At 31.5% G+C, this 24798-nt stretch overlaps 1 protein-coding gene across 1 annotated transcript; it reads left to right on the plus strand.

Annotated features, from left to right (window-relative positions):
* Nucleotides 1-3281: 3281 nt before the first annotated feature.
* On the plus strand, nucleotides 3282-17753 carry LOC134708219 (long-chain specific acyl-CoA dehydrogenase, mitochondrial-like). The gene is made up of 9 exons (XM_063568597.1): nucleotides 3282-3441; nucleotides 8414-8563; nucleotides 9606-9636; nucleotides 10039-10145; nucleotides 11852-12016; nucleotides 12404-12635; nucleotides 13149-13364; nucleotides 14098-14225; nucleotides 16638-17753. Exons 1-9 carry the CDS (start codon nucleotides 3338-3340, stop codon nucleotides 16813-16815), a joined length of 1311 nt encoding a protein of 436 aa, XP_063424667.1. The 5' UTR covers nucleotides 3282-3337; the 3' UTR covers nucleotides 16816-17753.
* Nucleotides 17754-24798: the final 7045 nt, after the last annotated feature.

Raw genomic sequence — 24798 nt, forward strand, 5'->3', positions numbered from 1 at the left:
TTTTTCCATTCTATCTTCCAAAGAATTGATTGAATCAGATTTTTTACATTTATATCTAGATAGATTATCTTTTCCAGAGTTTGAATGTTGTCGTTTGAGTCCTCGTTTTGGGGTCATTTTGGCACTTTCATCGTTAACGATCTCATCAAAAGTTCTCCTATGAAGAATTCCAATGTCTTCTCCAACTTGTATTTGATACAAGAATTCTAAATACATCTCTTGCTGAACTGTCTCATACCTTTCCTTCTTTCTCATTCTTAGCTTCAACCATGCCCTTTTATATTCCAGAATCTGCGCGATCATTGTGGAAACGTTTGGTATCGAATCGTTGTTCGGTTGTGCATTTCGCCATTGGGGACGCTCAACTGGATCAAATCCCAAATAACGTGAGCACGCCATGTCTGTAAAACTACATAACAAAAAAAAGAAAATCTCTCTTATCTTATGGTCGCAAAAATGTTCAATTTGTCAACGTTTACACTCGTAGAGGTTATGTCAATTGTGATGACGTCTATGGTGCTTTTACTGTTCATACGGTTTCCCGCCGTTATCAAGAAGTATTATATTACGACAAGGGTGGTGGTTTTTTAACGACCTTGACTACCCGGACTACCCATGAAGGTCTTGCATGGCCGGTCACACATTTCATGTTTATTGATAATAATGCTTTTATATTTATGAAGAAAAATAAGCCCCCCCTTCCAAAAAAAAATTAATCTAACTCTTTTGTATGTCTTTATATTCATCAAAACTCACATTACAATGTAGATTGTTTCTGACTTCATTACCTGATTTTCTATAGCCCGAAAATATATAATTTTTATTCTCTTGGGTATATACATTTATCTTACCTCCTATACATTTCTAGGAATATGATTGGTTAAAAGCATCCGCGTAAAGACCGTGTATATTCAGTATTATGTTAGTAGGGAGGCGGGGCTTAATTCAATAGATATAGGAAGATGTGGTGTGAGTGCCGATGAGACAACTCTCCATCCAAATAACAATTTAAAAAGTAAACCATTATAGGTTAAAGGAGTACGGCCTTCAACACGGAGTCTTGGCTCACACCGAACAACGAGCTATAAATGGCCTCAAAATTACTAGTGTAAAACCATTCAAACGGGGAAACCAACGGTCAATACACGGTAAGCAGTGGATTTACGACTTTGGCACTGTTTGATTTTTTTTCCGACGTAGTCGGTATAGTTTCGGTATGTGCACTTTGAACTTAAGGACGCTTCACTATGGCAACAGAATACGCATGCTCGAAAATCCTTTCTGTGATTGGACAAAATGCTGTCATGGTAGGTGATTTCGTTGTGTTTGAAAAAAGTCTCGAAAATTATTTCGTGATGGACAGCAAGTGAAAAACTATAAATATTTGAACTAGATGTTATTTTAAAAAATAACTGTTTCTCCAATAGCTCTTTGCACCCATGACAGCATTTTATTCGGAACAATTATATATTTTTTTAATGTAAACTTTGTTGTACGAACGTACATGCCTATTAGAACGCACCTACGCATGTTAGATTTCGGCGGGGTTTTGATAAATGTAAACAGAAAGATACTACTTATACTACCAATAGTTTCTAGCTTTGTTAACCATGTATTAAGTTAAATGTAAACAGTAGTAAATGTATATTTGTTTCTTGTTATTTGCACTGGATTTTTTGACAAATAAATTTTTAGGTGTCATCACAATCATTATTCTTATATATAATTGCCTTGATATAACCAGACTTAGTAAAGAATTTCTCAGTGTAGTTAAATTCAGATGGAGATTTTATTAAATAGGTCCTGCATCATTAAGTCATTGTGCTTCCGAAGTTTATCGAAATAATTTTAAGTTTTAAACATATACTCAAATTTAAATAAGTCGGATATCTTTTTTAAAGATAGTTCTTGTTAAGTATTGAAAGTTCTATTTGATATTGTTATATCAAGGTTGTTGATAATAAATAGCGGTTATTGTTTGCACTATATTTTTTTAGTGCAGACAATTTGAAGAAGGTTCTTAAAATTGAACACTTGAACATAGAAATAAGATGTGTTATGATACTCTAGTCTAAATTCAGCAAATAAAGATAGTCGGTAAGATAAATTCGTTACATAGTGTGCTTGTGACCTAACATAATATATACAGGGTCAGTGAATTCCATATTAGGTTCGAGCTTCGCTCTCACCGTATAAATTATATTAGGTCACTAACACACTATGTAACTAATATTATGTCCTTTAGTATTTGATTTACGTCATAAATATATAATGCATATTGTCATGTCGTGCTGTGTGAATTTCTGTAATAAATCATTATATGAGATCATATATATTGTTTAAAAAGTCTTTGAAGATTCATTAAAAATTGTTTGATTGTGTTGATGACTATAAAGGGTAAGCAGACCACTAACATTAACAGTTTATATGCATTTGATTATAACATAAAACCAATTCTCCTCAAAGACCCTATAAGAGAACTTTTTACACATTTGTTCGCCTAGTATCAGATAGAAGAATTGACCGGGTTAGGGCGAATTTAATAATATGATGTATCAGGGGAGGATAAAAAATAAGTAACGGTGGTTAAGTATGATAACTATGATATGATCTGATTCTCGGAATTCTCTTTTTGGTAAAGCGTTGGTTCGTTGAAATAATAAGTTCACTCTGCAGGCAAACAACGTATTTGTTAAAAAAGAGAGGCAAATCCGAACGATACAAAAGGGACATTCAAACTCGTTATTCGAAAATAAACTGACAACGCAACGGCCAAAACAAAAAAGGTATACAAACACAATATAATAAAACTAAACTGCAACACACAACACGGAAGGAAACTGGCCGCGGGTGATCATGATGGGCTCATATCTAAAATTGGTTGGTGGGATGAAGCTAACGTCCGGGACTCCCAGCTATGTGCTGACCTGGGAACAGAATATCTACTTGAACTGTTAATATATATGTTCCTGGTGCTGACCAATATCACAAGGAAAATGCAAATATTTCATTTAAGACCGTACAGTAGATAGGTCAGACGGCAATGTGGTTTAAGACAAGTTTTGTCTAAATTAAATTAAATTTCCAAAGATAAGTTTTTATGATCTTAAATAATGGTGAACTCTTAATATTATTCAATTATGGAGATCTCTTTCATGGTGTAAACTAAATTCGTTGTGGTGCGTTGTCATTTTACATTTTATATATAAGGATAGCTGTTTCTAAAATGGTACTGTCGAGCACTAATCTTACTATACCTTTATCTTTTAAGAACTTTGTGACCAAGAATTAAGCGTTATCTCGACAGTGATTAACAGACGCCAGGGAGAACAACACGATGACTTCGCTTGGAAAATTGACTCAAAACTTGACCCATGTCTTGAAAAACTTAAATACGACTTCATGTATTTCTGCTACAGGTTTATCAAACCAACAGAAAAGGTCATTTATAAATCTAATATCACTTACGCGTATTTTTTTCCCCAAAACACACACACCGTGGACCAGGTCAAAGTCCAAAACTGTCAAACACGTAACACATTAAAAAAATTACACAAAAAAATAACATAATTTGATCGAGCAAAATTTTTTAAAAAGACATTATACAGTTATTTTGCATTTATATGGTATTTACATATTCTTTTAAGAAGTAAAATAACAATAGGATGTAAACCTTTTCACTGGGGCCACCAAATATTTTAGTTTACATAACTGGTAAAAAGGCATAATAAAAATGGTAAGATAACTTTTCATAGCGTCAGGGGTGTCATTCGTAGCTGTTACCTGTTCTTCTTCTTTGGGTTTTCAGTAGTCCTTTCTCTATCTGAAGTTATTTACTGTTTGGGCAGTGTGGCATATATTTAAACTGAATTAGTACATGTATTACAGTATCTAACTGTTTAATTATTTCCAACATAGAATAAGAATTAACTTTCAAATTAATTTACATATATAAATTTCATTTAGAGAAAGATAACTCAATTTCATTGCTTAAAAATTTCAGTGTCAGCATCAAATAACAGGTTTAGTCTGTGACCATAAAAACTATACCTGCCAACTTTCACGATTTAGGCGTGTACTACACAATTTTGACCCTTTGTCACGATTGCACGATCGTTTTCCTGAAAAACCCTCTAAAACACGATTTGGTGAAAATCTACACGAAAAATATTGTTGTTCCCGATTTTGAACTGTGTCCAATGGCGGACAATCTTGTTCAGCCAATCAAATTGTATGTTTCTCATGATCAAATTAATCAGCCAATCAAAAACGTTTTCTCTCAAGATTATTCTAACATGCTAGATATTGAACTTGTGTTGTATTCCTGTTTGTTGGTGGTCAGAATAGCAAAAACGTGAACATGGCAAATGCTTTTTCAACTGCAAGGAGGTTCTTACACAGAATAAGAATAAAAGCATGGCTGATTGACAAATTTCAATGATGCAGTAAGACCATGAAGATAATAAATAGTAGTTTATTCACTAATAAATTTATTGACATTACACTTGCTGTAACATAATTTTATTTATGTATTTAATCATTTAAAATATAATGTACTATTCATTATTTTTCAAATGGACCCCCCCCCCCCCCACCCACCCACCCACATCAACATGAGGAATCACTTAAATGAAGGACTACCCTTAGTCAAGGGGTCACTCTTGTAAAAATTAATAAAATAGAAAAATGAAGATTTATTAATTTATAAATGGGGAATTCAGACATTATATTTGGAACAGCTTTTCTAAATGAAGGGTCCTATTATTTTGAATAATAAAGAAGATATAAGGCAAAGAACATATCTCAATTCATGTGTTGACCATATAATACCAGATAGAGCATAAGATGTATAGTTCTTTGGGAAAAGTTTCTTCAAATGATATGAATGTGTGCTCATCTGTACTTAAAAAGTGGTTTTTAATGTCCTTACATGGAGGGGGTATCCCTAGGTGTTATTACCAACCTGATAAAGGTCCTTCTTTGTGTATAATTTTGAATTGTAAAAGTCAACAACCATTTTGCATCCTTGCACATAAAAATAATTCCTGGTCTTACAGCTTCTTGTTCATATTTTCTGCTGATATTATAACCTTAACCATACAAATAAACTTAAGAAAAAGGCATGTAAGCTCCTCTTACAAATATGACACTTTTTCTAGACCACAAAACAGCACGCGCAAAATAGTCGTCGCAAAGAATTGTAACCTTTGAAATTGTTGTCGCGCGCTAAAACCCCCATGGGCATTCTCAAAAGTTGGTAGGTATGTCTGTGACCATAAAAACTATAAAAAGGTGTTAGCATCACTGGACACATTGAATTACGAACGATATTTGAACTGTGATTAAGCTTGTTTTATGTAGACTACTTTTCTTGAATTGTTTATACCATGCATGGGTATGGAATTTAAAATGTATAAAGGCTTTCCATTTTGCATCATATCCCACATAAATTTTTATTCACGTTAGGATAATTTAGTAGGATTTGTGTGACCTCGTTTAATGGGTCAAGAGAACCACATACAGTATGGACGCAATTCCGAACAGCACTATATTGATATATCTTGCAGAAAAATCAATGACAACAGTCTAGATAAAGCATACATTAATCTTTATCTCACTCAACACACATTTTCATAGGAAAATAAGAGGCACAAGTTTGTTTTTTACTTCAATTACTTCAGCAGTGGTTGCAGACGAAATGTCAGTCATGTGTAAAGGAAACATTTCTGATTTTTTTTGTTTTTGTGTAAGTTCCTCTTTTAAAGGAGCACTAAATATAAGAGTATCTATTTCAGTGGTGTACTTATCATTCATCTATGATTTTTTTTTTATATAGGTCAACATTCCTTTCGAAGTTTTCTGGACTTTTCACTAAAATTAACATAATTTCTTTGACCATAAATAGGGTCACAAGAGTCTAAAAAACGTCAGGAGATATTTTTCATTCTATATATTAACAAAAGAAGGCAATGAATGAATGAATACTTTATTTGCAAGAAGCATATACATGCTATGGCAAACAAAAATATATACAATATATGACAAACAAAAGACAGCAGAGCAGGCCTCGACAATAATGCTTGTCCGATTGTCCGGTACCAGAGGTAAAAAAGTTTGTACAAGTAAAAGCTATACCAATGCTTGACCGATGGGACAAGTAGAATCATTCTGCAGAAAATGAATTTTAATCCAACTTTGATGAACAAAGTATAATTATTAATAAAAAAAACAAGAAAAGAAGATTTGTTTGACATCTTTCCTTTTTAAACTGAAAGTAACTTTTTATTTCTCAAGACCCCTCAGACTTGCAATCGATAATTTAAAACTGGTTCTTTGTCAAGTACTTTTAACAGGTAAAAAGCACATTTTTCTTGGAAACCAGTCTTACCGATCCCATTCAACCATGCGCTTTTTAGATAAGGTAACTTTACAAGACAGTTCGTCACCAGCTCGGAAATGATTTGGCTCCAAGTTTAATAGACAGTTGGGCACCGTAGGAGACATACATGTATTTCATAGACATGATTAATAGACAGTTTGGCAAAGCAGTAGACATTTCTAGACCAAGACAAATCAGAACCTCTTTTCCTACCTTATTTTGTTGCTTTATAATAAATAATACCAATGTCCATACCCTATTTTTTAAATAAGAGTGAGGAAATTATTTACAATAAAAATCATCAAATCATGTTTGATCTTTATGTAGAAAAAACAATACTTGCAATGCAGTGACCTATAGTTGTTAATTTCTGTGTCATTTGGTCTTTTGTCTCATTGACAATCATACCTCATATTCTTTTTATTGATTGCATTTCAATAAACTTGTTTCCACTTAAAAAAAAATAGGATAAAAATCCAATGAGTGTACATTTAGAGGCCAATCAGATGGTGCCTCATGTGCAAAGTATGATAACACCATCTGCGAGTATGGTCTTGAGGAAACAATGATAGTCCATCGGAAAGGGACGATAAATGACTGACCCGTGTTAAGAGAGAGACACATCTCTTGCACGTTAAAGACACCCTTGTAGATTTCGAAAAAGAGTTAGGCTAATGCCGCTACAAGGCAGCACTCGCACCCTCAAAGTGGAAAGGGATTAATATAAGTTGCAAAAACTTGTTTCCCAATCCACTATAAATAAATATGTTTAAACTAAAGTATGATGAGACTTTAGCATTGATAAAAACTAGAACCTAAGTCCTGTGACACAACTAAATTCAGTTGTTCATGGCTCATATCTTTTAAAAGTATTTCAAAGGATATAAATCAAATTCTGTTCATTTTTTTTAATTCATTTTGTTCCTTGAATCAACTTGAAATGCAAAAAAGGTTATTATTAAGATTTTTTTTGGACAAGTTACAATTTCATTCGGACAAGTAAGTTTTGGTATGTACTTGTCCTACTGGACAAGTTGAAAAAAAAGTTATTGTAGAGGCCTGCAGAGAACAGTAGTTACAGAGTATACAATAATATTATGACAATATATGTGATCTAATTTTCCAAGCTGCATTTAAATAGTTACATAGTTTTACTGTCAGAGATTTAGAACGAGCTTGTATTAAATTATCTAACTTGTGCTGATTTGGCCAAGAACAGTAGATAAAAGGTAAAAATTCTATACGCACAGATCTATATACGCTGGACATGATAAAACAAAATGATACTCGTCCTCTAAAACATTCATATTACAACACATACAAATTCTGTTTTCTCTTTGAGTATTTAGATAACGACCAACTTCAACATTTAATTTAAGAGCACATACCTTTATGTTTTTTATAAAACTTGCAGGCCAGATTGTCGTTCTTATAATATTTTCAGAATGATTTTGTCATCGTCATCAACATTCACCAAGTGCACATAAATTCTATTATCATAAAAACAAGGGAATTTTAATAGGGTTTTTAAATAAATACGATCTCAGAGGGCAAACATTGGAAATCGTTCATAATTGTGTCCAGTAGTAATTGCGTCCTGTGGGGCTACTTATTTTATGACTGCCGATGAAACATCTATCTACCAAAGTTCATATGATGTCATGTGTACTTAAAGCAACTATACATGAAGGTCTCTGTACAGCCTTTGATTATGAGCAACACCCAAAATGTATTGTCTGCTTTAAAAGACTGACATGACAAACGTGAAACAATTCAGGGAAAATTAAATAACTGATTTGTGAAAAGAAAAAAATAAGCAACCAATGAGAACCACTTATTAGCAGGAACCTAACTGGGTATAAATTACATGTAATAACAGGAACCTAATTGGGTATAAATTAAACATGTTAATAGTATTATGCAGCCATAAAAAAATCAGTCAATTGTTCTTGCCAGCATTGTTTTTTTTTTTTTAAAGAATTTGAATTTTGAATTTAAATTTGCATGATGATTAATTATTATATATATTTTCAGATGGACTGGAAATTTATCTCGTCCAGAAATTGCCCAAGCTGATAACATGATGGCCGTTGGGAACAGAAGAATATTTTCTGAAGAACACGACATGTTCAGAGAGAATGTAAGACGATTTTTCCAGGAAGAAGTGCTTCCTCATCACTCAAAGTAAGATACATTTAGATTGAAGATGCATACATGTAAATAGATGTCATGGATGTACATTTTAAGATATACGGTAAAACATTGAATTCTGTAAAGTTAGCATTTATTTATTCCATAAGGAGTTGGCAAAGTTTCAAAGTAATTAACTTTCAAAACACTAGTTTATATTAATAGGGGATTAATAAAGGAATCCAAAGAGCAAAACAAATATATAGGTCACCGGGCTTGTTTTCCAGATATTCGCCATTGAAATTTTGGCTGGAAAATATTTTCTCTTGACTTTTCATAGCTTTATCATTGACAAGTTAAAGTTCTCAAAAACTGTTAAAAAGTGACTAAAATTTTATAAAACTTTTAAAGATGGCTTATCATTATACATGTGAAAGATTTACAAAAAGAAAAATGGGGGTTACCTTGCAAATTTTTTAAAGGCATTCAAATGGATAAAACCAGAGGATTCTGAAAATCTTGACAAAAGATTCAAAACAGGACAAGCTAGCTTCCTTAAGAAGGGTATGGTACTCTGCTTCTTTAAAAAAATATTATAATATCCTACCATATTTTAATCTGGTATTTCTATTCAGAAAATCTGAACAAATTATTTCCACTTTAATTGCTACCTTTCAATCTATGTTACATGTATAATTGTAACAAATATTTTTGAAGATACTAAGTCTAAAATATGTACATTTGTAAGTGGTTGAAGGGAATAATTACAAAACTACTGTGTACATATGAGAATTAAAAATGTATTCTAATAAAAGGAAAACTCAAAACCCTGCATTCATTTGAGTGATTTCAGTAAAAATTCATAACATTTAATTTGATAAATAAGAAACACCTGAAATATCTTCTCTGATACTTCCTTAAATATGCCATACAACCAGTCATTGGTATTTAAGCTATTGATGATTCTCTTCGAGGGTGTAATCCATTACTAAGGTAATTATTTTCTACTTTGGAAATAACAGATTGTTAAGACAACTCCCATTTGTCATGCTGTAATTTGTAGGACTATTGATAATAACCTTATCTTTTTATTCAGATGGGAAAAAGAAGGACAGCTCAGCAGAGAGGTTAGTATTGGAATATAAAGTTGTTAAAAACAAAGTCTTTCTGGGCTTGGCACAATTTTATGTCCTGTAAAATATTTAAAAAAAAAAGCTTTTAATTTGATACCATTAAATATATAACACATTTTACCCTACTACCAATGATTTTATTTTCTTAGGTTAGAGAATTATTCTAACTTCCTGTCCACTTCTATTAACCAATGGAGAACAAATCATGTGGTGTCTAAATCTCCCATAGATTGCTTCTTAACATAGACTTTAGTTGTTAACTACATGTAGTTAGGCATAAGAAAGAATTTTGAAAAAGATTGATGAGTTGTTCTTAACATTGACACATAAACCAATAAGATAAACAAAACCTGAATCATTAACCTCCCAGTTAATAACATTTTGACTTTTGTTTAGGTTTGGGAGAAAGCTGGATCCAATGGATTACTAGGAGTGAACACACCTGAGAAGTTTGGTGGTGTTGGTGGAGATGTTCTGTCAACTGCTATCACATGGGAGGAACAGTAAGTCATCAATCATACAACATTAACTGCTATCACATGGGAAGAACAGTAAGTCTTCAATCATACAAGATTAACTGCTATCACATGGGAGAAACAGTAAGTCATCAATCATACAACATTAACTGCTATCACATGGGAGGAGCAGTAAGTCATCAATCACAACATTAACTGCTATCACGTGGGAGGAACAGTAAGTCATCAATCATACAACATTAACTGCTATCACATAGGAGGAACAGTAAGTCATCAATCATACAAAATTAACTGCTATCACATGGGAGGAACAGTTAGTCATCAATCATACAACATTAACTGCTATCACATGGGAGGAACAGTAAGTTGTCAATCATACAACATTAACTGCTATGCACATGGGAGGAACAGTAAGTCATCAATCATACAACATTTACTGCTATCACATGGGACGAACAGTAAGTCATCAATCATACATCAACTGCTATCACATGGGAGGAACAGTAAGTCATCAATCATACATCAACTGCTATCACATGTGAGGAACAGTAAGTCATCAATCCTACAACAGGGAGTAGGCTACACAAGACAAATCAATACTTAGATATAGGAAGATGTGGTGTGAGTGCCAATGAGACAACTCTCCATCTAAATAACAATTTAAAAAAAAGTAAACCATTTAAGTTGTTGCAGACTTTACAATCAATTACAGCATGTTCATTTATTTAAAAGGGTATTGAATTTCATTGATGGTGAATGAATTGTATGTTGGTCAATATTTGATTATTGTGCCATAAAAGTTCTATATATTGACCTTTTTAGAGAATTTGTACACTATTGAACATTTCAATTTGTGGTTTAATTTCTACCTACAAAATCCATGAATAGTAATGAATTCACAGTACATGTACATCTTTTTTTGCAATACATAAGGTAAAGATGTAGGGTATATTAACATCAAATAAAATTGAGAATGGAAAAGGGGAATGTGTCAAAGAGACAACAACTTGACCATAGAGCAGACAACAGCAGAATATATTAGCTACCCTATGATCTTGTCCAATAGTCAAAAGAGATTTCACACAATAAAAATAGCTTTAAAACACATTTTAGAATGAAGCTTAAAAGATTTTGTAACCATGGCAGATGTCAATTATCTTAATACCAATAAGACTCTATTAAAGAAAAAAATAGAAGGGGGAGTGAAGAGACAACCAACAAGTTTTTCCCTGATTAACTTTACATTGAACCACACCATTTTTATTTTTTTTATTGAAATTAAATATTTTATCAGACTGACACAAGTCAATGAAGGAATGGAACCAAGATCCTTTGATAACAAACAGAATACAAATGATATAACCAAATAAAGAAAAGTTTCTTATTCAAGAAAGGGACAATTATTTTGTTACGATCGAAAAATAAGGAGATGAGTAAACTGAGAGTTCATGAACTCATTCTACTTTTCAAAGATGAGGGGGATAGGAGGGGTCCTGATCCCTAAATCTGGGGCTTAAAACAAAACGAAATCCCAAAATCCCAGACTTAAAAACTTAAAAAGGTCCAGAAATTCGAATAAAGAATTCCCGAAACTCAAAAGGGTCAATCCCGAAATCCCGTGCTTAAAAACACTCGATCCCCGAGTCCCGATAAAGGTCCTATCCCCCCTCAAAGATAATGACTTAATTCTTGTTGTAATATTGCTGAAACAATATATGTTTATTTGTTTGCAGGATGTATGTAAATTGTTCCGGACCTGGTTTTACTCTGCATTCTGACATTGTTATGCCCTATATAACACATTACGGTACACCAGAACAAGTAGAGAAGTTTATACCCAAAATGGTAGCAGGAACATGTATTGGTGCCATAGCTATGTCAGAACCGGGGGCAGGAAGGTAAGCATAAAAAATACAAAGTTAATCAATCAAATATCTTACAACAAAATTCAAGTGTATTGTGCAGAAAGGACGAGTTAAAATACATATCTAATCTTTGCAATTTTTAGAAGTGCTTAATAAAGTTTTGCATCATGCACTATAAGAGGTATTGAAAATGTAAACAGAAATACTACTAAACTTCTAATATAAGCACTTGTTGGGGCCCTAAAATTTAAATTTGAGGTGATCGAATGATTGCTATTTTAACTTTTTATGTTCAAAAGAAATTTTGTCCGTTCCAGTAATAGAAAGTGTCCACTGATCTAAATGTACAATAAAGCATCAAAAACACCTATAAATGCATTTAAATTTAAAATAATAAGTTGTTTTTTTCTAATTTTTCAGTGATCTTCAAGGTATTAGGACCAATGCTAAACAGGATGGAGATGACTGGATATTAAATGGCAGTAAAGTCTTCATAACAAATGGTTGGATGGCTGATGTGGTCATAGTTGTAGCAATCACAAATCCTACCGCCAAATCTGCTGCACACGGAATCAGTCTGTTTTTGGTCGAGGAAGGCATGAAAGGATTCGTTAAAGGAAGAAAACTTGAGAAGATTGGTTTTAAAGCTCAGGTATGAAGATAAAGTATGTTTGCTCACAGAACAACTATCCACCTGTCATTGATGTTAGTAGCTATAGGTCACCAAGCAACCTTCAACAATTAGCAAAACCAATACTGTATAGTCAGCTATAAAAACGCCCTGAATGACATATTTTGAACAGTTAAAACAAGAAAAACCAATGACAGTAATGCACAACAATCACATAATAAAATGCTCCTGACTTGAACAGGCAAAAAAAAAGAATGTGGTTGGGTTATACTTGTTTGTGTACACTTAATACCCCCCTTACCTCACCTGTGAGAGTGGTGTAAAAACATAAGAACATATGGCATTGATTGATGCATATCATGAACAACAGAATTTATCTTTGCTAAAAGAACTGGAATAATGGCATAGCTTATGTATATTGAAGATAAAAAAAATGTTGATGTAATTTTAAAAAAACTTACAGACATATATTTTATTAGGTAAAAAAGAGTACAGAAGAAAATTAATGAAAATAAAAATCTTGATTTCTTCTAGGACACTGCAGAGTTATTTTTTGAAGATATTCGATTACCAAAATCAGCCTTACTAGGAGAGGCAAACAAAGGCTTCTACTACCTCATGCAAGAATTACCTCAGGAAAGACTTCTTATTGGTGCAATGGGACTGGCTTCATGTGAATTTATGTTTGAAGAAACAAGAAACTATGTTAAAACAAGGAAGGCTTTTGGTAAAACATTGAGTCACTTACAGGTAAGAGAATTCAAGGGAGATAATTAATTCTGATTATCTCCTCATTGATGCCAACTGTACCCTGAATAACTTTTCTTTAACTCTCTTTTTCTTTGCAATTATTTGATATGCTGGAATAGATTTAAAGAAGAAAAAAATATTTCAACCTTTATTGTAAATCATTTAAGTTTATGAAATTTGAATCTTAAGTTTTTTCTTCTTTATTCAAATGTTTTCATGGTTAACAATATTTTAAAAATTTGATATAAACCAATTCTTTCTATGATAAAATTGAAAGGTAAATAAGAAAATAACAGTTTATGTCAATTTTTTAAATTCTCAGGATCAAAGAAATAATATAAACCAAAAATATCAATAGAAATCTGTAACAGCTGATTATACAAGTTTTTATGCAATTTTGATAAAAATCCATTGAATTAAGATTTCTTAAAGTATTAGCAACTTTATTGCAGTTAGGTTTAGTTTGAAAATTATCTGCCTCAAATGGCAGACGAAATAGGAACAAGGAAATGCATAAAATCATTTTATTGTGAACTGATAATTTTATTTATTTTACATGGCTAATGGATAAGCCATTTAGCAGAGACTGCTGTATATAAAATATTTTTGATCATACCAGGTTTTTTTATAGCCCAAAAAAACTTTTGTCTAACTTTCAAAAAATATGTTACAGAAATGTTTCTCTTGGGTAATCAGTTTAAATAACAATAGAAAAAATTATGTTTAATTTCAGACTATGCAACATAAACTAGCCGAGTTGAAGACAGAGATCAGTGTAGGAAGAGCCTTCATGGACAATTGTTTAGAGATACATAATGAAAAAGGACTGGATAATGTCATGGCTTCAATGGCTAAATATTGGTAAGACATCATTTGAAACTGGTCATGAAATTTCTCCTTGACCACATGTCCATTTAAGATCAGTTTAAATCACAGCTTACCACTTAAACTGGTTTAGAGAAGTTTCTAGTAGAGACAGTATATTGTTGGTCTAATTGATTCAGTTGATACTATACTTCTTTACTTCCTATTACAAACTTTTTGCTGAGTTGTATATATTAAGGTGAAATGTATTGGTGGATATTAAATAAATATGATCATATGGTTCCCCAGAGGTAAATATGGTTTGGGGGATCTTTTTTTCAAAATTTGATATATCATGCACAAAAAAAAATGTAAAACCATAACACCTTTTGTAAATTATAAATAACCAAGTTTGAATACTATAGAAAAAAAAACATCATGGAACATAAAAATAAACAGTTCTGCTGTCTACAATCCTAAAAAGAACAACATAATGGGTTATTGCAATGAAGTATAAAATGGTTCACATGAAAATAATTTTTGAATTCATTGCCACAAACATTTTTTTTAATTCAGATAATTATCTCCCTTAATTTTATGTGGAATTTTTAAAATGTGTTGTATGGTTTCCTTTTGTTTACTTAGGTTTATAGTAAGCATCTTATCAAGTGAACAGCAAATTATCTCCCTGGAAAGTTGTATTCTATCAAGTGAATAGCAAATTATCTCCCTTGAAAGTTGTATTCTATCAAGTGAATAGCAAATTATCTCCCTGGAAAGTTGTATTCTATCAAGTGAATAGCAAATTATCTCCCTGGAAAGTTGTATTCTATCAAGTGAATAGCAAATTATCTCCCTGGAAAGTTGTATTCTATCAACTGAATAGCAAATTATCTCCCTGGAAAGTTGTATTCTATCAAGTGAATAGCAAATTCAAGTGAATAGCAAATTATCTCCCTGGAAAGTTGTATTCTATCAAGTGAATAGCAAATTATCTCCCTGGAAAGTTGTATTCTATCAAGTGAACAGCAAAATATCTCCCTGGAAAGTTGTATTCTATCAAGTGAACAGCAAATTATCTCCCTGGAAAGTTGTATTCTATCAAGTGAATAGCAAATTATCTCCCTGGAAAGTTGTATTCTATCAAGTGAATGGAAAGTTGTATTCTATCAAGTGAATGGAAAGTTGTATTCTATCAAGTGAATAGCAAATTCAAGTGAATAGCAAATTATCTCCCTGGAAAGTTGTATTCTATCAAGTGAATAGCAAATTATCTCCCTGGAAAGTTGTATTCTATCAAGTGAACAGCAAAATATCTCCCTGGAAAGTTGTATTCTATCAAGTGAACAGCAAATTATCTCCCTGGAAAGTTGTATTCTATCAAGTGAATAGCAAATTATCTCCCTGGAAAGTTGTATTCTATCAAGTGAATAGCAAATTATCTCCCTGGAAAGTTGTATTCTATCAAGTGAATAGCAAATTATCTCCCTGGAAAGTTGTATTCTATCAAGTGAATAGCAAATTATCTCCCTGGAAAGTTGTATTCTATCAAGTGAATAGCAAATTATCTCCCTGGAAAGTTGTATTCTATCAAGTGAATAGCAAATTATCTCCCATGGGTAAAAAACAATAGCTGACTCTTTATTAAAGTTAGCATCCTTTATCTGAATACTACTTCAAATAAACTTATAAAATTTTAATAAATACCAGGAAGAAAATATTATGAATATTTATTGTACTTAAGATTTACAGTTTATTCTGAAACTAAAAGAAATGATTGTTTAATTTTGAAGGCTTTATTTGCATGTTATTTATCCTGGATTTGTGTAATTTTTCAAAATTTAATAATATTAACACAAAAATTTCTGAATTTACTTAACAGGATCTTTTTCATAAAAATATATCAACAAAGATGCATAAAATAAATAAATTATCTTAAAATTGCTATAAACAACATAAATTAGTTGTTACTCAGTATGTTGTTCTGTTTCAATTTCATGGCCCTTACTGGAATTATTAATATTAACTCTCTAATAATATTTTATTTTACTATTGTTTCAATTTCATGGCCCTTACTGGAATTATTAATATTAACTCTCTAATAATATTTTATTTTACTATTGTTTCAATTTCATGGCCCTTACTGGAATTATTAATATTAACTCTCTAATAATATTTTATTTTACTATTGTTTCAATTTCATGGCCCTTACTGGAATTATTAATATTAACTCTCTAATAATATTTTATTTTACTATTGTTTCAATTTCATGGCCCTTACTGGAATTATTAATATTAACTCTCTAATAATATTTTATTTTACTATTGTTTCAATTTCATGGCCTTTACAGAAATTATTAATATTAACTCTCTAATAATATTTTATTTTACTATTGTTTCAATTTCATGGCCCTTACGGAAATTATTAATATTAACTCTCTAATAATATTTCATTTGACTATTTTAATAGGGCATCAGATTTACAAAACAGTGTAGCAACAAGATGTCTGCAGATGCACGGAGGCTGGGGTTACATGTGGGAGTATCCTATTGCACGAGCCTTTGTTGATGCCAGAGTTCAACCTATCTATGGTGGAAGTAATGAAATAATGAAAGAACTTATAGCTAGAAGTATTGTTAGTAACTGAGACAGAGAATTTGAAGTGTTGTGACAATCTTTTGTTAACATTTCAATCAATCACTTGCCAGGGATAATTCATTAGATGATCTGCTACATATACTATTTATAAAGAGTATTTGAATAAACAAATATATCCTTCATATCAATAAATTTAAAGAAGACTTTGGGCATGTGAGCTATTAATATTTACAGTATATTACACTTATGAATATGATTGTATACTATTGATAAATATTGTATGGTCAAAATACGAGTATATTTAAATCAGGAAAACATATTTATTTAACTTTAAAATGACTAAACTTTTTATGGAACAACTTTATAAAATATTGGTGAAACCTAAAAGATATGCATAAACACCTGTAAATTTTAATCAGGGAAGGCACTTTGAGAAACTTTTATGTTGAAATTGGCCGTTCAGAATCTTAAGCATCATGGGTAATTTCATTGTTCGTAGCCCAAAGTGAAAATAACGTTATGTCATTGGTTGATTTCCATTGTTTATAACGTTTTAAACCAATCATAACGCTTTGGTGTATGATTTTGAAAATATTACCCAGGATGCATTAGATTCTGAAACAGCGAATTGCATGTTTATTATTACAATTTCCTCTTAAGTGGTACCATATTTTTTGTCATCAACATATTGTGTAATTTAAATGAATTAACCAATAGACTCTGTGTGTTCTGAGCAATTATAAACGATGGGAACAGTGTTCTTAATTTCTGATACTTATAATCAGAGTTATTAGTTTATATATCTGTGATAGTCATCTTCTATTTTCTACATGCATTTTATTTCACTTCATAATATTTATATAGTGATATAAAGCCAGGCTCTTAATATAACCGTGTTTGTTAAACAATTGTATTTTGAGAAGAAGAATATAATTTATGTTACCTGTAATTATTCTTTAAAAGAAAATACAGAAAATTATGAATTCATTCTTGTGTTTTTGTTCTTGAACCAGGGCATATATATCAGTACAATGCATTATGGGTATTGATGAATGTGTAAACAACTGATGCATATTTGGAATTTGATATATAATAAATCTTGCATTATCATCATGAATCTTAATAAAAAAAAAATGTACATGTATCAGTCATGTTAACCCTTTCCTCAATAATAATGCCTCCCCGTTTACTCCATAATGATACCTTTTGACGCCTGTGTAGTACCTCATTTGAAATGCGTTGATTCCAAATGTCTGCATCAGACTTTAAAAATAATTGCATCCAATATGAAAAAGGATATTCATGAGAATATCTGACTTGAATTTCATTGATGAAATATTCGATTTCACAATGCTTTAACTCTTTAAACCTGATGATTTTTTTACTGAAAAAATTCCTATGCAAATCAAGTATGTTTAAAAAAAAATCCATGGAGGAAAGGGTTAAGAAACAAGATTTTAAGTAATTTTATGAATGTGCTTTATAGTGTGTAAGTTATTGCATATGGTTCCACTTGTCTTAAGTTAAAAATGAAAAAGTTCATGATAAACAAATACCATCTGATATGCGGATCTATTTACATTATCAATCTTGTAGATTTTAAGGATGAACCCTTTATGTCAAAAATCTTTAGAATGAAATTCAAAACAGTGTGGCTGTGGCCATTGATTGACACATTAAATTAATCCATTGACTGGGACAATTTTCATGAACGTTTGTCTGTAACAACCACTGTTCGTGACATACCTATGATAGACATTTAAACTGTTGGGTCACCAAAGGTTTCTTAACACCTTTAATTATAAAATAATTCCAAAAATTAATCAGGAATAACCTTTATGTTTTGATTTATATAATTGATTAAAATCAAAACATCGTTTTATTTCTGATTAGTTTTTTTAGCCACACTGTTTTGAATTTCATTCTAAATTAGACTTAAAACTTAATTACATTTGTCAAAAGACTTGTGATATCCTTTTTCTACAAATTCATAAAATTATATACAGTCTTAGCTCTATCAAATGGTAGCAGGTTCTTTTATATGCTCCCAAGAAGGATTTTAGTAGAGTCTGCCTGAAACAATGACAAGATAATAAAGATTAGGCTTCATATGGACCTTATAATTTACAACAAGCCATGTGCAATGAAATGCAGGGTCAAGTTTGATTTCCACTGTTGCTGCAAAAAACTCTAGAGTTATTCCCCTTGCATTGTCTCAAGTCGAGGTGGCAGAAACCAGTTATTTTACAATAAATCTTTAAAATTTCATGGATTTCTGATTTTATTTTCTTGAAAATTCATTCAAGCTTATATACAAATGAAATGTATGGTTTTAGATACTAAGATGTGTGGGTGCATATGTAAATATATAGAAAACCTTTAAATTTGGGTGTCTGTCCAGCATGGAGATTTTAAAATTTATAAATGCATTGCAAATAAGGCAAAAAATGTGATGCTCTGATACCAATCTAATTCTCACCTACAGAATCCTGCTTAAAGCCAACAAGAATTTTAGGCAAAAATCAAGAGATAAAGGATGTTTGTGAATTAGAGCCTTGTCCGAACCTTACCATCAAAATATCAAGATATTTTTGTTTACAGAAAAATTAATATTTTCCCCACTTTGATTGGATGCCGCCAAGTGAGGAGACCACAATTTTGACATCTAATTGGACCCATGAGTGAATGAAATCCCCAACCTGTGTATGCAACTACTTACTTGTGTAGTACACTAGCCTAGAATTTACATTCATTTATTTTTTTAGTCCACAAGATGCAATTATATACCTCAATGCTAAACTATAACAACATTTCTGCTTGGGACACATGTTATGGTACACCAAAACTGGAACCTCCCACCTGAAAATAAATAAAATATGTTTTACTGGACTTAATAAGCATTCATACCTTCTTACTGTTAACATGTAAAGTGTAAAATAGACTCCTTGTATCTTATGTAAGCTTTGACATAAGACCAATTTGGCTAGAAAAAAACACAAACAACCTTACTCTTATTGCTTTGTTTTCCAGATCAACAAAAAAACTCATGACAGTTGTAGGCTTTGTAACATAACTGAAGGTCAACCAGCTTGATTTTCGGGATAATTTGGGCACTTTTATTCTTTGGAAATTTGCATCGGGTAAAATCTTCAACAAAATGATAGATTTTTGGTTAACATAAGCATTTTCATCGTACTTTTTGAGAGGGAAACAATCAACAAAAGTTCATTCTTTGTTTTTGATTTGAATCTACTGCATTTATGCAACTCTTTTTTTCTAACAGAGGTACCATGGAAATCACAATTACTAGTATGTAAACAGAAGAAAATTTAGAAATTACAAAATAAAATGGAAGAAAAAATTCACACAAGTACTGCTCAATGTAAGAAATGAAAACAGGACTCCTGCATGAGCAGTATTCAGACAATCTCAAAGATGGACCATTTTCTTTCATGTATTTTAGTATTTCACAGAAATCAATGAACACCAAAAGTATTTGTAAAAAATCTGTACAACAAATATATCAAGATCCAAATTGATAACCCACACGAAGAAAAATAATGATACAAAGCATTCAAATTCATATATTATATAGAACAATGGTGATGATTAAAAATTACATCATTCCAGTCCCCCCTTTTTTTCCAACATAATTAATATTTACAATAACTAATTGAATCTGATGCCTTTTTACCTATAGTACCTGTGACCCAAAGGCTTATTTGTTTATTCCAAAACCATACAAGGATTGACACTACTAAATTCAATTATAGACAAATAAATTATATACAAGTAGTTTCTGAATGCAGTAAGGAAACCAGGATTGATTCAAACATACTGTCAAGGATTTTGAAAGCAGAGCAAACTGCATCCTATGACTTTAGTATTTCACAGAAATCAACGAACACCAAAAGTATTTGTAAAAAATCTGTACAACAAATATAACAAGATCCAAATTGATAACTCACATGAAGAAAAAATAATGATACAAAGAATTCAAATTCATATATTATATAGAACAATGGTGATGATTAAAAATTACATCATTCCAGTCCCCCCCTTTTTTTCCAACATAATTAATATTTACTATAATTAATTGAATCTGATGCCTTTTTACCCATAGTACCTGTGACCCAAAAAAAAAGACCATACAAGGATTGACACTACTAAATTCAATTATAGACAAAAAATATATATACAAGTAGTTTCTGAATGCAGTAAGGAAACCAGGATTGATTCAAACATACTGTCAAGGATTTTGAAAGCAGAGCAAACTGCATCCTATGACTTTATCAAATGACCATATTATACAATGAAATTCAGGCTGAAAATAAGGTGTAGCAGGTACTTTAATTCAGTGGTGGTTTTTAGTTTTTATTGAAAAAGTAATGTGTAATGTAATGCATTACACAGGCAAAGTAATTGTAATGTAATGCATTACATGTGAGAAAAAATGTAATTGTAATTGTAATTGTAATGGAAGAATCACAAAGTAATTGTAATGTAATGCATTACATTGCAATGTAATGACCCCAGGCCTGGTGGTTTAGTATTTTCAATAAATACATGCTTCATCACAACTGTTTGAGAAGTCAAGTAGATAAATTATAAACCCCTTTAAAGAGCAAAATGGTGTTCAGAATGTCAAAATCTAACTATTTCATATTCTGGTCATGATTATCAGATGATTGTTTTGTCTATTACCTCAAAAACTTTATAAGATAGATTAATCATTAAACAAAAAAATGGTCATCATTTCAAGATGTACAAAAATACAAATGAGATGTCCTAAAATGAGTTATTGCCCTTAAATGGTGATGTTGCTTTGCTTATTTTCATGAGTTTTGTCTATAATCTTTAGAGCTAATAAATCGGTAGAAAATAAACAGTAAACAATAATACAGGATACATTTTTACCAGGTGAGCATTTCATGTTTCTTCATTCTTTATTCAATAAGATCAGCATCGTAGCTTTAAGGAGGCTCGCGGGAACAAAAATTTCAGCAAAAAATAAACATTTGTTTTTTCATAACAAATTTTATTTATTAAACTATTAGTTATTACTTTATGATATGATACAAAAATTAACCAAAAAAATCGATTCAGTTTGGCTCCAGATGACTTTGAAAATGTTTATATCATTGAAAAAGCTCCAAATTATCTCCCTTTGGTGCAAAAATGCAATTTTTTGGCATTAAAATTGAAATATCTTTTTTTACTCATCGGTGACTTATATTTTTTATTATTGCTTTCGAATAAGCTATAAATTAACTAAATAATTGTAAAATTTAAGAGATTTCTGTAATTAATTTCTTTTTTAATTTCGAAATTGCCTCTTTTTCTCCTATTAGTTCAACAGAAAAAAAGTACCTTTACAAAAATGTATGCTTCTTTCGAAGGCAGATTGTGAGCGTAAATGATCGGTGACCCCTCTTTTTTATTTTATTTTTATATTAGGTACAAGATGAAGTTCATTTAAAGAAAAAATTAGGGAAATCTTATATTAAATAAAAAAATTGATTTAGACCCGTGAGCCCCCTTAATAGAAGATATTGCCTGATCGGATTTTGTACTAAAAAAAAAAATTAGAGACAAAAGTTAAACCTCATTTTTAGTATAGAGTGTAGATCAGTTGAAACATATAATTTTCTGTCCTTTATGTTGTTGTTGTTGGGTTTTTTTTAATATTTGTTCATTTAAATGTTTTGGAGTTAAGTGTGACATCTATTTTCACTGAACTAGTACACAATGTTATTTAAGGACCACCCCCGGGTAAGGGATTTTCTCGCTGCATTGAAGACCCATTGGTGCTGTCCTTCTGCTTTTATTTGCTCTTTGGTCGGGTTGGTTTCTTTTTAACATTCCCATTTCCATTTTCAATGTTACGCTTAACTGTTGACTTATTAAAAACTAGAGTGAAAGAACAAGCCAAACTTTGTTTCATACAAAATATCAATGTGGATATAAAGATGTCATGGTTTTGAAACAGACAAATTATTCAGAAAATCAGTTAAGATTAAGAAAGTGACATTATTTTTATTGACAACATATCTGTTTCGTATTGTGGTGGTGACATTCAACAGAAGTCGGCATTCATGTAGAAAGTACGGTAGCTGGCTCCTTTTCTCATTATTCCTTTATTCTTAATTATAAGGCAGATTTCATACTTCAGCTAATTCTAATTAATAATGCATCTTAACTAAACCCCTTAATGTAGAGGGTTACCAAACATAGCTGGTCTTACAATTGATATCATCAAAATCTGCCAAAATTATTTTTAGAAAAATCGTGATTCTGTCATTCTATTTTGTTCTGATCAATTTCATGGCCCATCCTAATATAAAAATCCTCAAAAGCTATTTAAATGTTAAAAACATTATATCATTACAGCCGATTGCATTGAGTGTGTAGGCAAAGGTAGTATCTTTGGTTAGATTGCTTGCTAGCTGAACCGTGAAGTCATCATTAGGTTAGGTAAACTACCCTCGGCCTCCTTTAAGGGTAGGCAAGTCTTACAGATAACCAATCTATCTTTCTGTAGGACTAGACTACTTCGCAAGGAGGACTTCACAGTTCAGCTAACAAACAAGCTAACCAATGATTCTACCATCCCTACACACTCAATGCAATCGGCTGTAACATAACGCAAATCTAAGATTCTTACTTTAGCCGAAATGTTTTTTAATGTCTGAACAGTTCTTTTTGCCAATATGAATACGACAGTAAAAATATCTTTCATCATAAAATAGAATTAAATTGGTTTATATTATAAAGTATCTTGATTGAAGTCGCCTATAGTTACTCCACCCGGTCCGACGGTAGCAAAAACCAAAAACCAAAAACGTTTAATCCCGCTGCAAATGTTTGCACCTGTCCTAAGTCAGGAATCTGATGTACAGTAGTTGTCGTTTGTTTATGTAATATATACGTGTTTCTCGTTTTGTTTATATAGATTAGACCGTTGGTTTTCCCGTTTGAATGGTTTTACACTAGTAATTTTGGGGCCCTTTATAGCTTGTTGTTCGGTGTGAGCCAAGGCTCCGTGTTGAAGGCCGTACTTTAACCTATAATGGTTTAATTTTAAATTGTTATTTGGATGGAGAGTTGTCTCATTGGCACTCACACCACATCTTCCTATATCTATATATGTACTATTGCAACAAAAAAATGGATGTTGCACTAAACTCCGAAACATGTAAATGAACCAAAATATAAAAAAGCGTACAGGACTAACAAAGGTCAGGGTCCCTTACTTGGGACAGGCGCAAAAATGCGACGGGGTTAAACATGTTCTGTGAGACCTCAACCCTCCCCTTAAACTCTATGGAAAATGTAGAGTAAACAAACTCATACTGACAGTAATACACATGCACAGTAAACCCCAGTTCTAAAGAAGTTGAAGTCTGATGTTAGAATAGGTAACAGAAGAAACTAACAATGTTTAAAATAATTAACAACGGACTACTAGCAATTACTGACATGTCTGTCTCAGACCTCAATTTAACTAAGGATTTGTATATAGTAAGTAACATAGTTACTAATTTTGGTGTTAAGCTTCCCGTTAAAGATATAGATATAAAGATAAAGGAAATGAAAGGGCATTGTTAATAGTTAGTACTAGCTTTACTAATTTTCAAATTAAGTTCAGCAGGATATATCTCTTTAGTGTACATACTAAAGTCATCATTATTGAGAGCCAAAATATCATCCAAATATCTAAAAGCGTTATAATTTTTTTGTTTCAGATGTTGTTTCCATGGGTCTTTTCCTCGATCTTTGCTAATTTTGGTCATAGAAACTTTAGTAGTGGCAGTCCAATATTTCCAGGTGATCTGTGTATTAATTTTGGAGAACCTAATAACTGTTTTTTTGTTTGTTTATTTTTTTCTTCTAGATTTTAGACTGCGGCATAGAAATAGCATTCATCCCTGGACGACTCCCACCCTGAATGCAGTAAAACCCCACAGTTTTAAGATTTATGAATATGCCTAGACTAAGTGAAGACCGACAAACACGCTCTGCACTTATATAT

The sequence above is a fragment of the Mytilus trossulus genome, chromosome 2, assembly GCF_036588685.1.
Source record: "Mytilus trossulus isolate FHL-02 chromosome 2, PNRI_Mtr1.1.1.hap1, whole genome shotgun sequence".
Taxonomy (NCBI): domain Eukaryota; kingdom Metazoa; phylum Mollusca; class Bivalvia; order Mytilida; family Mytilidae; genus Mytilus; species Mytilus trossulus.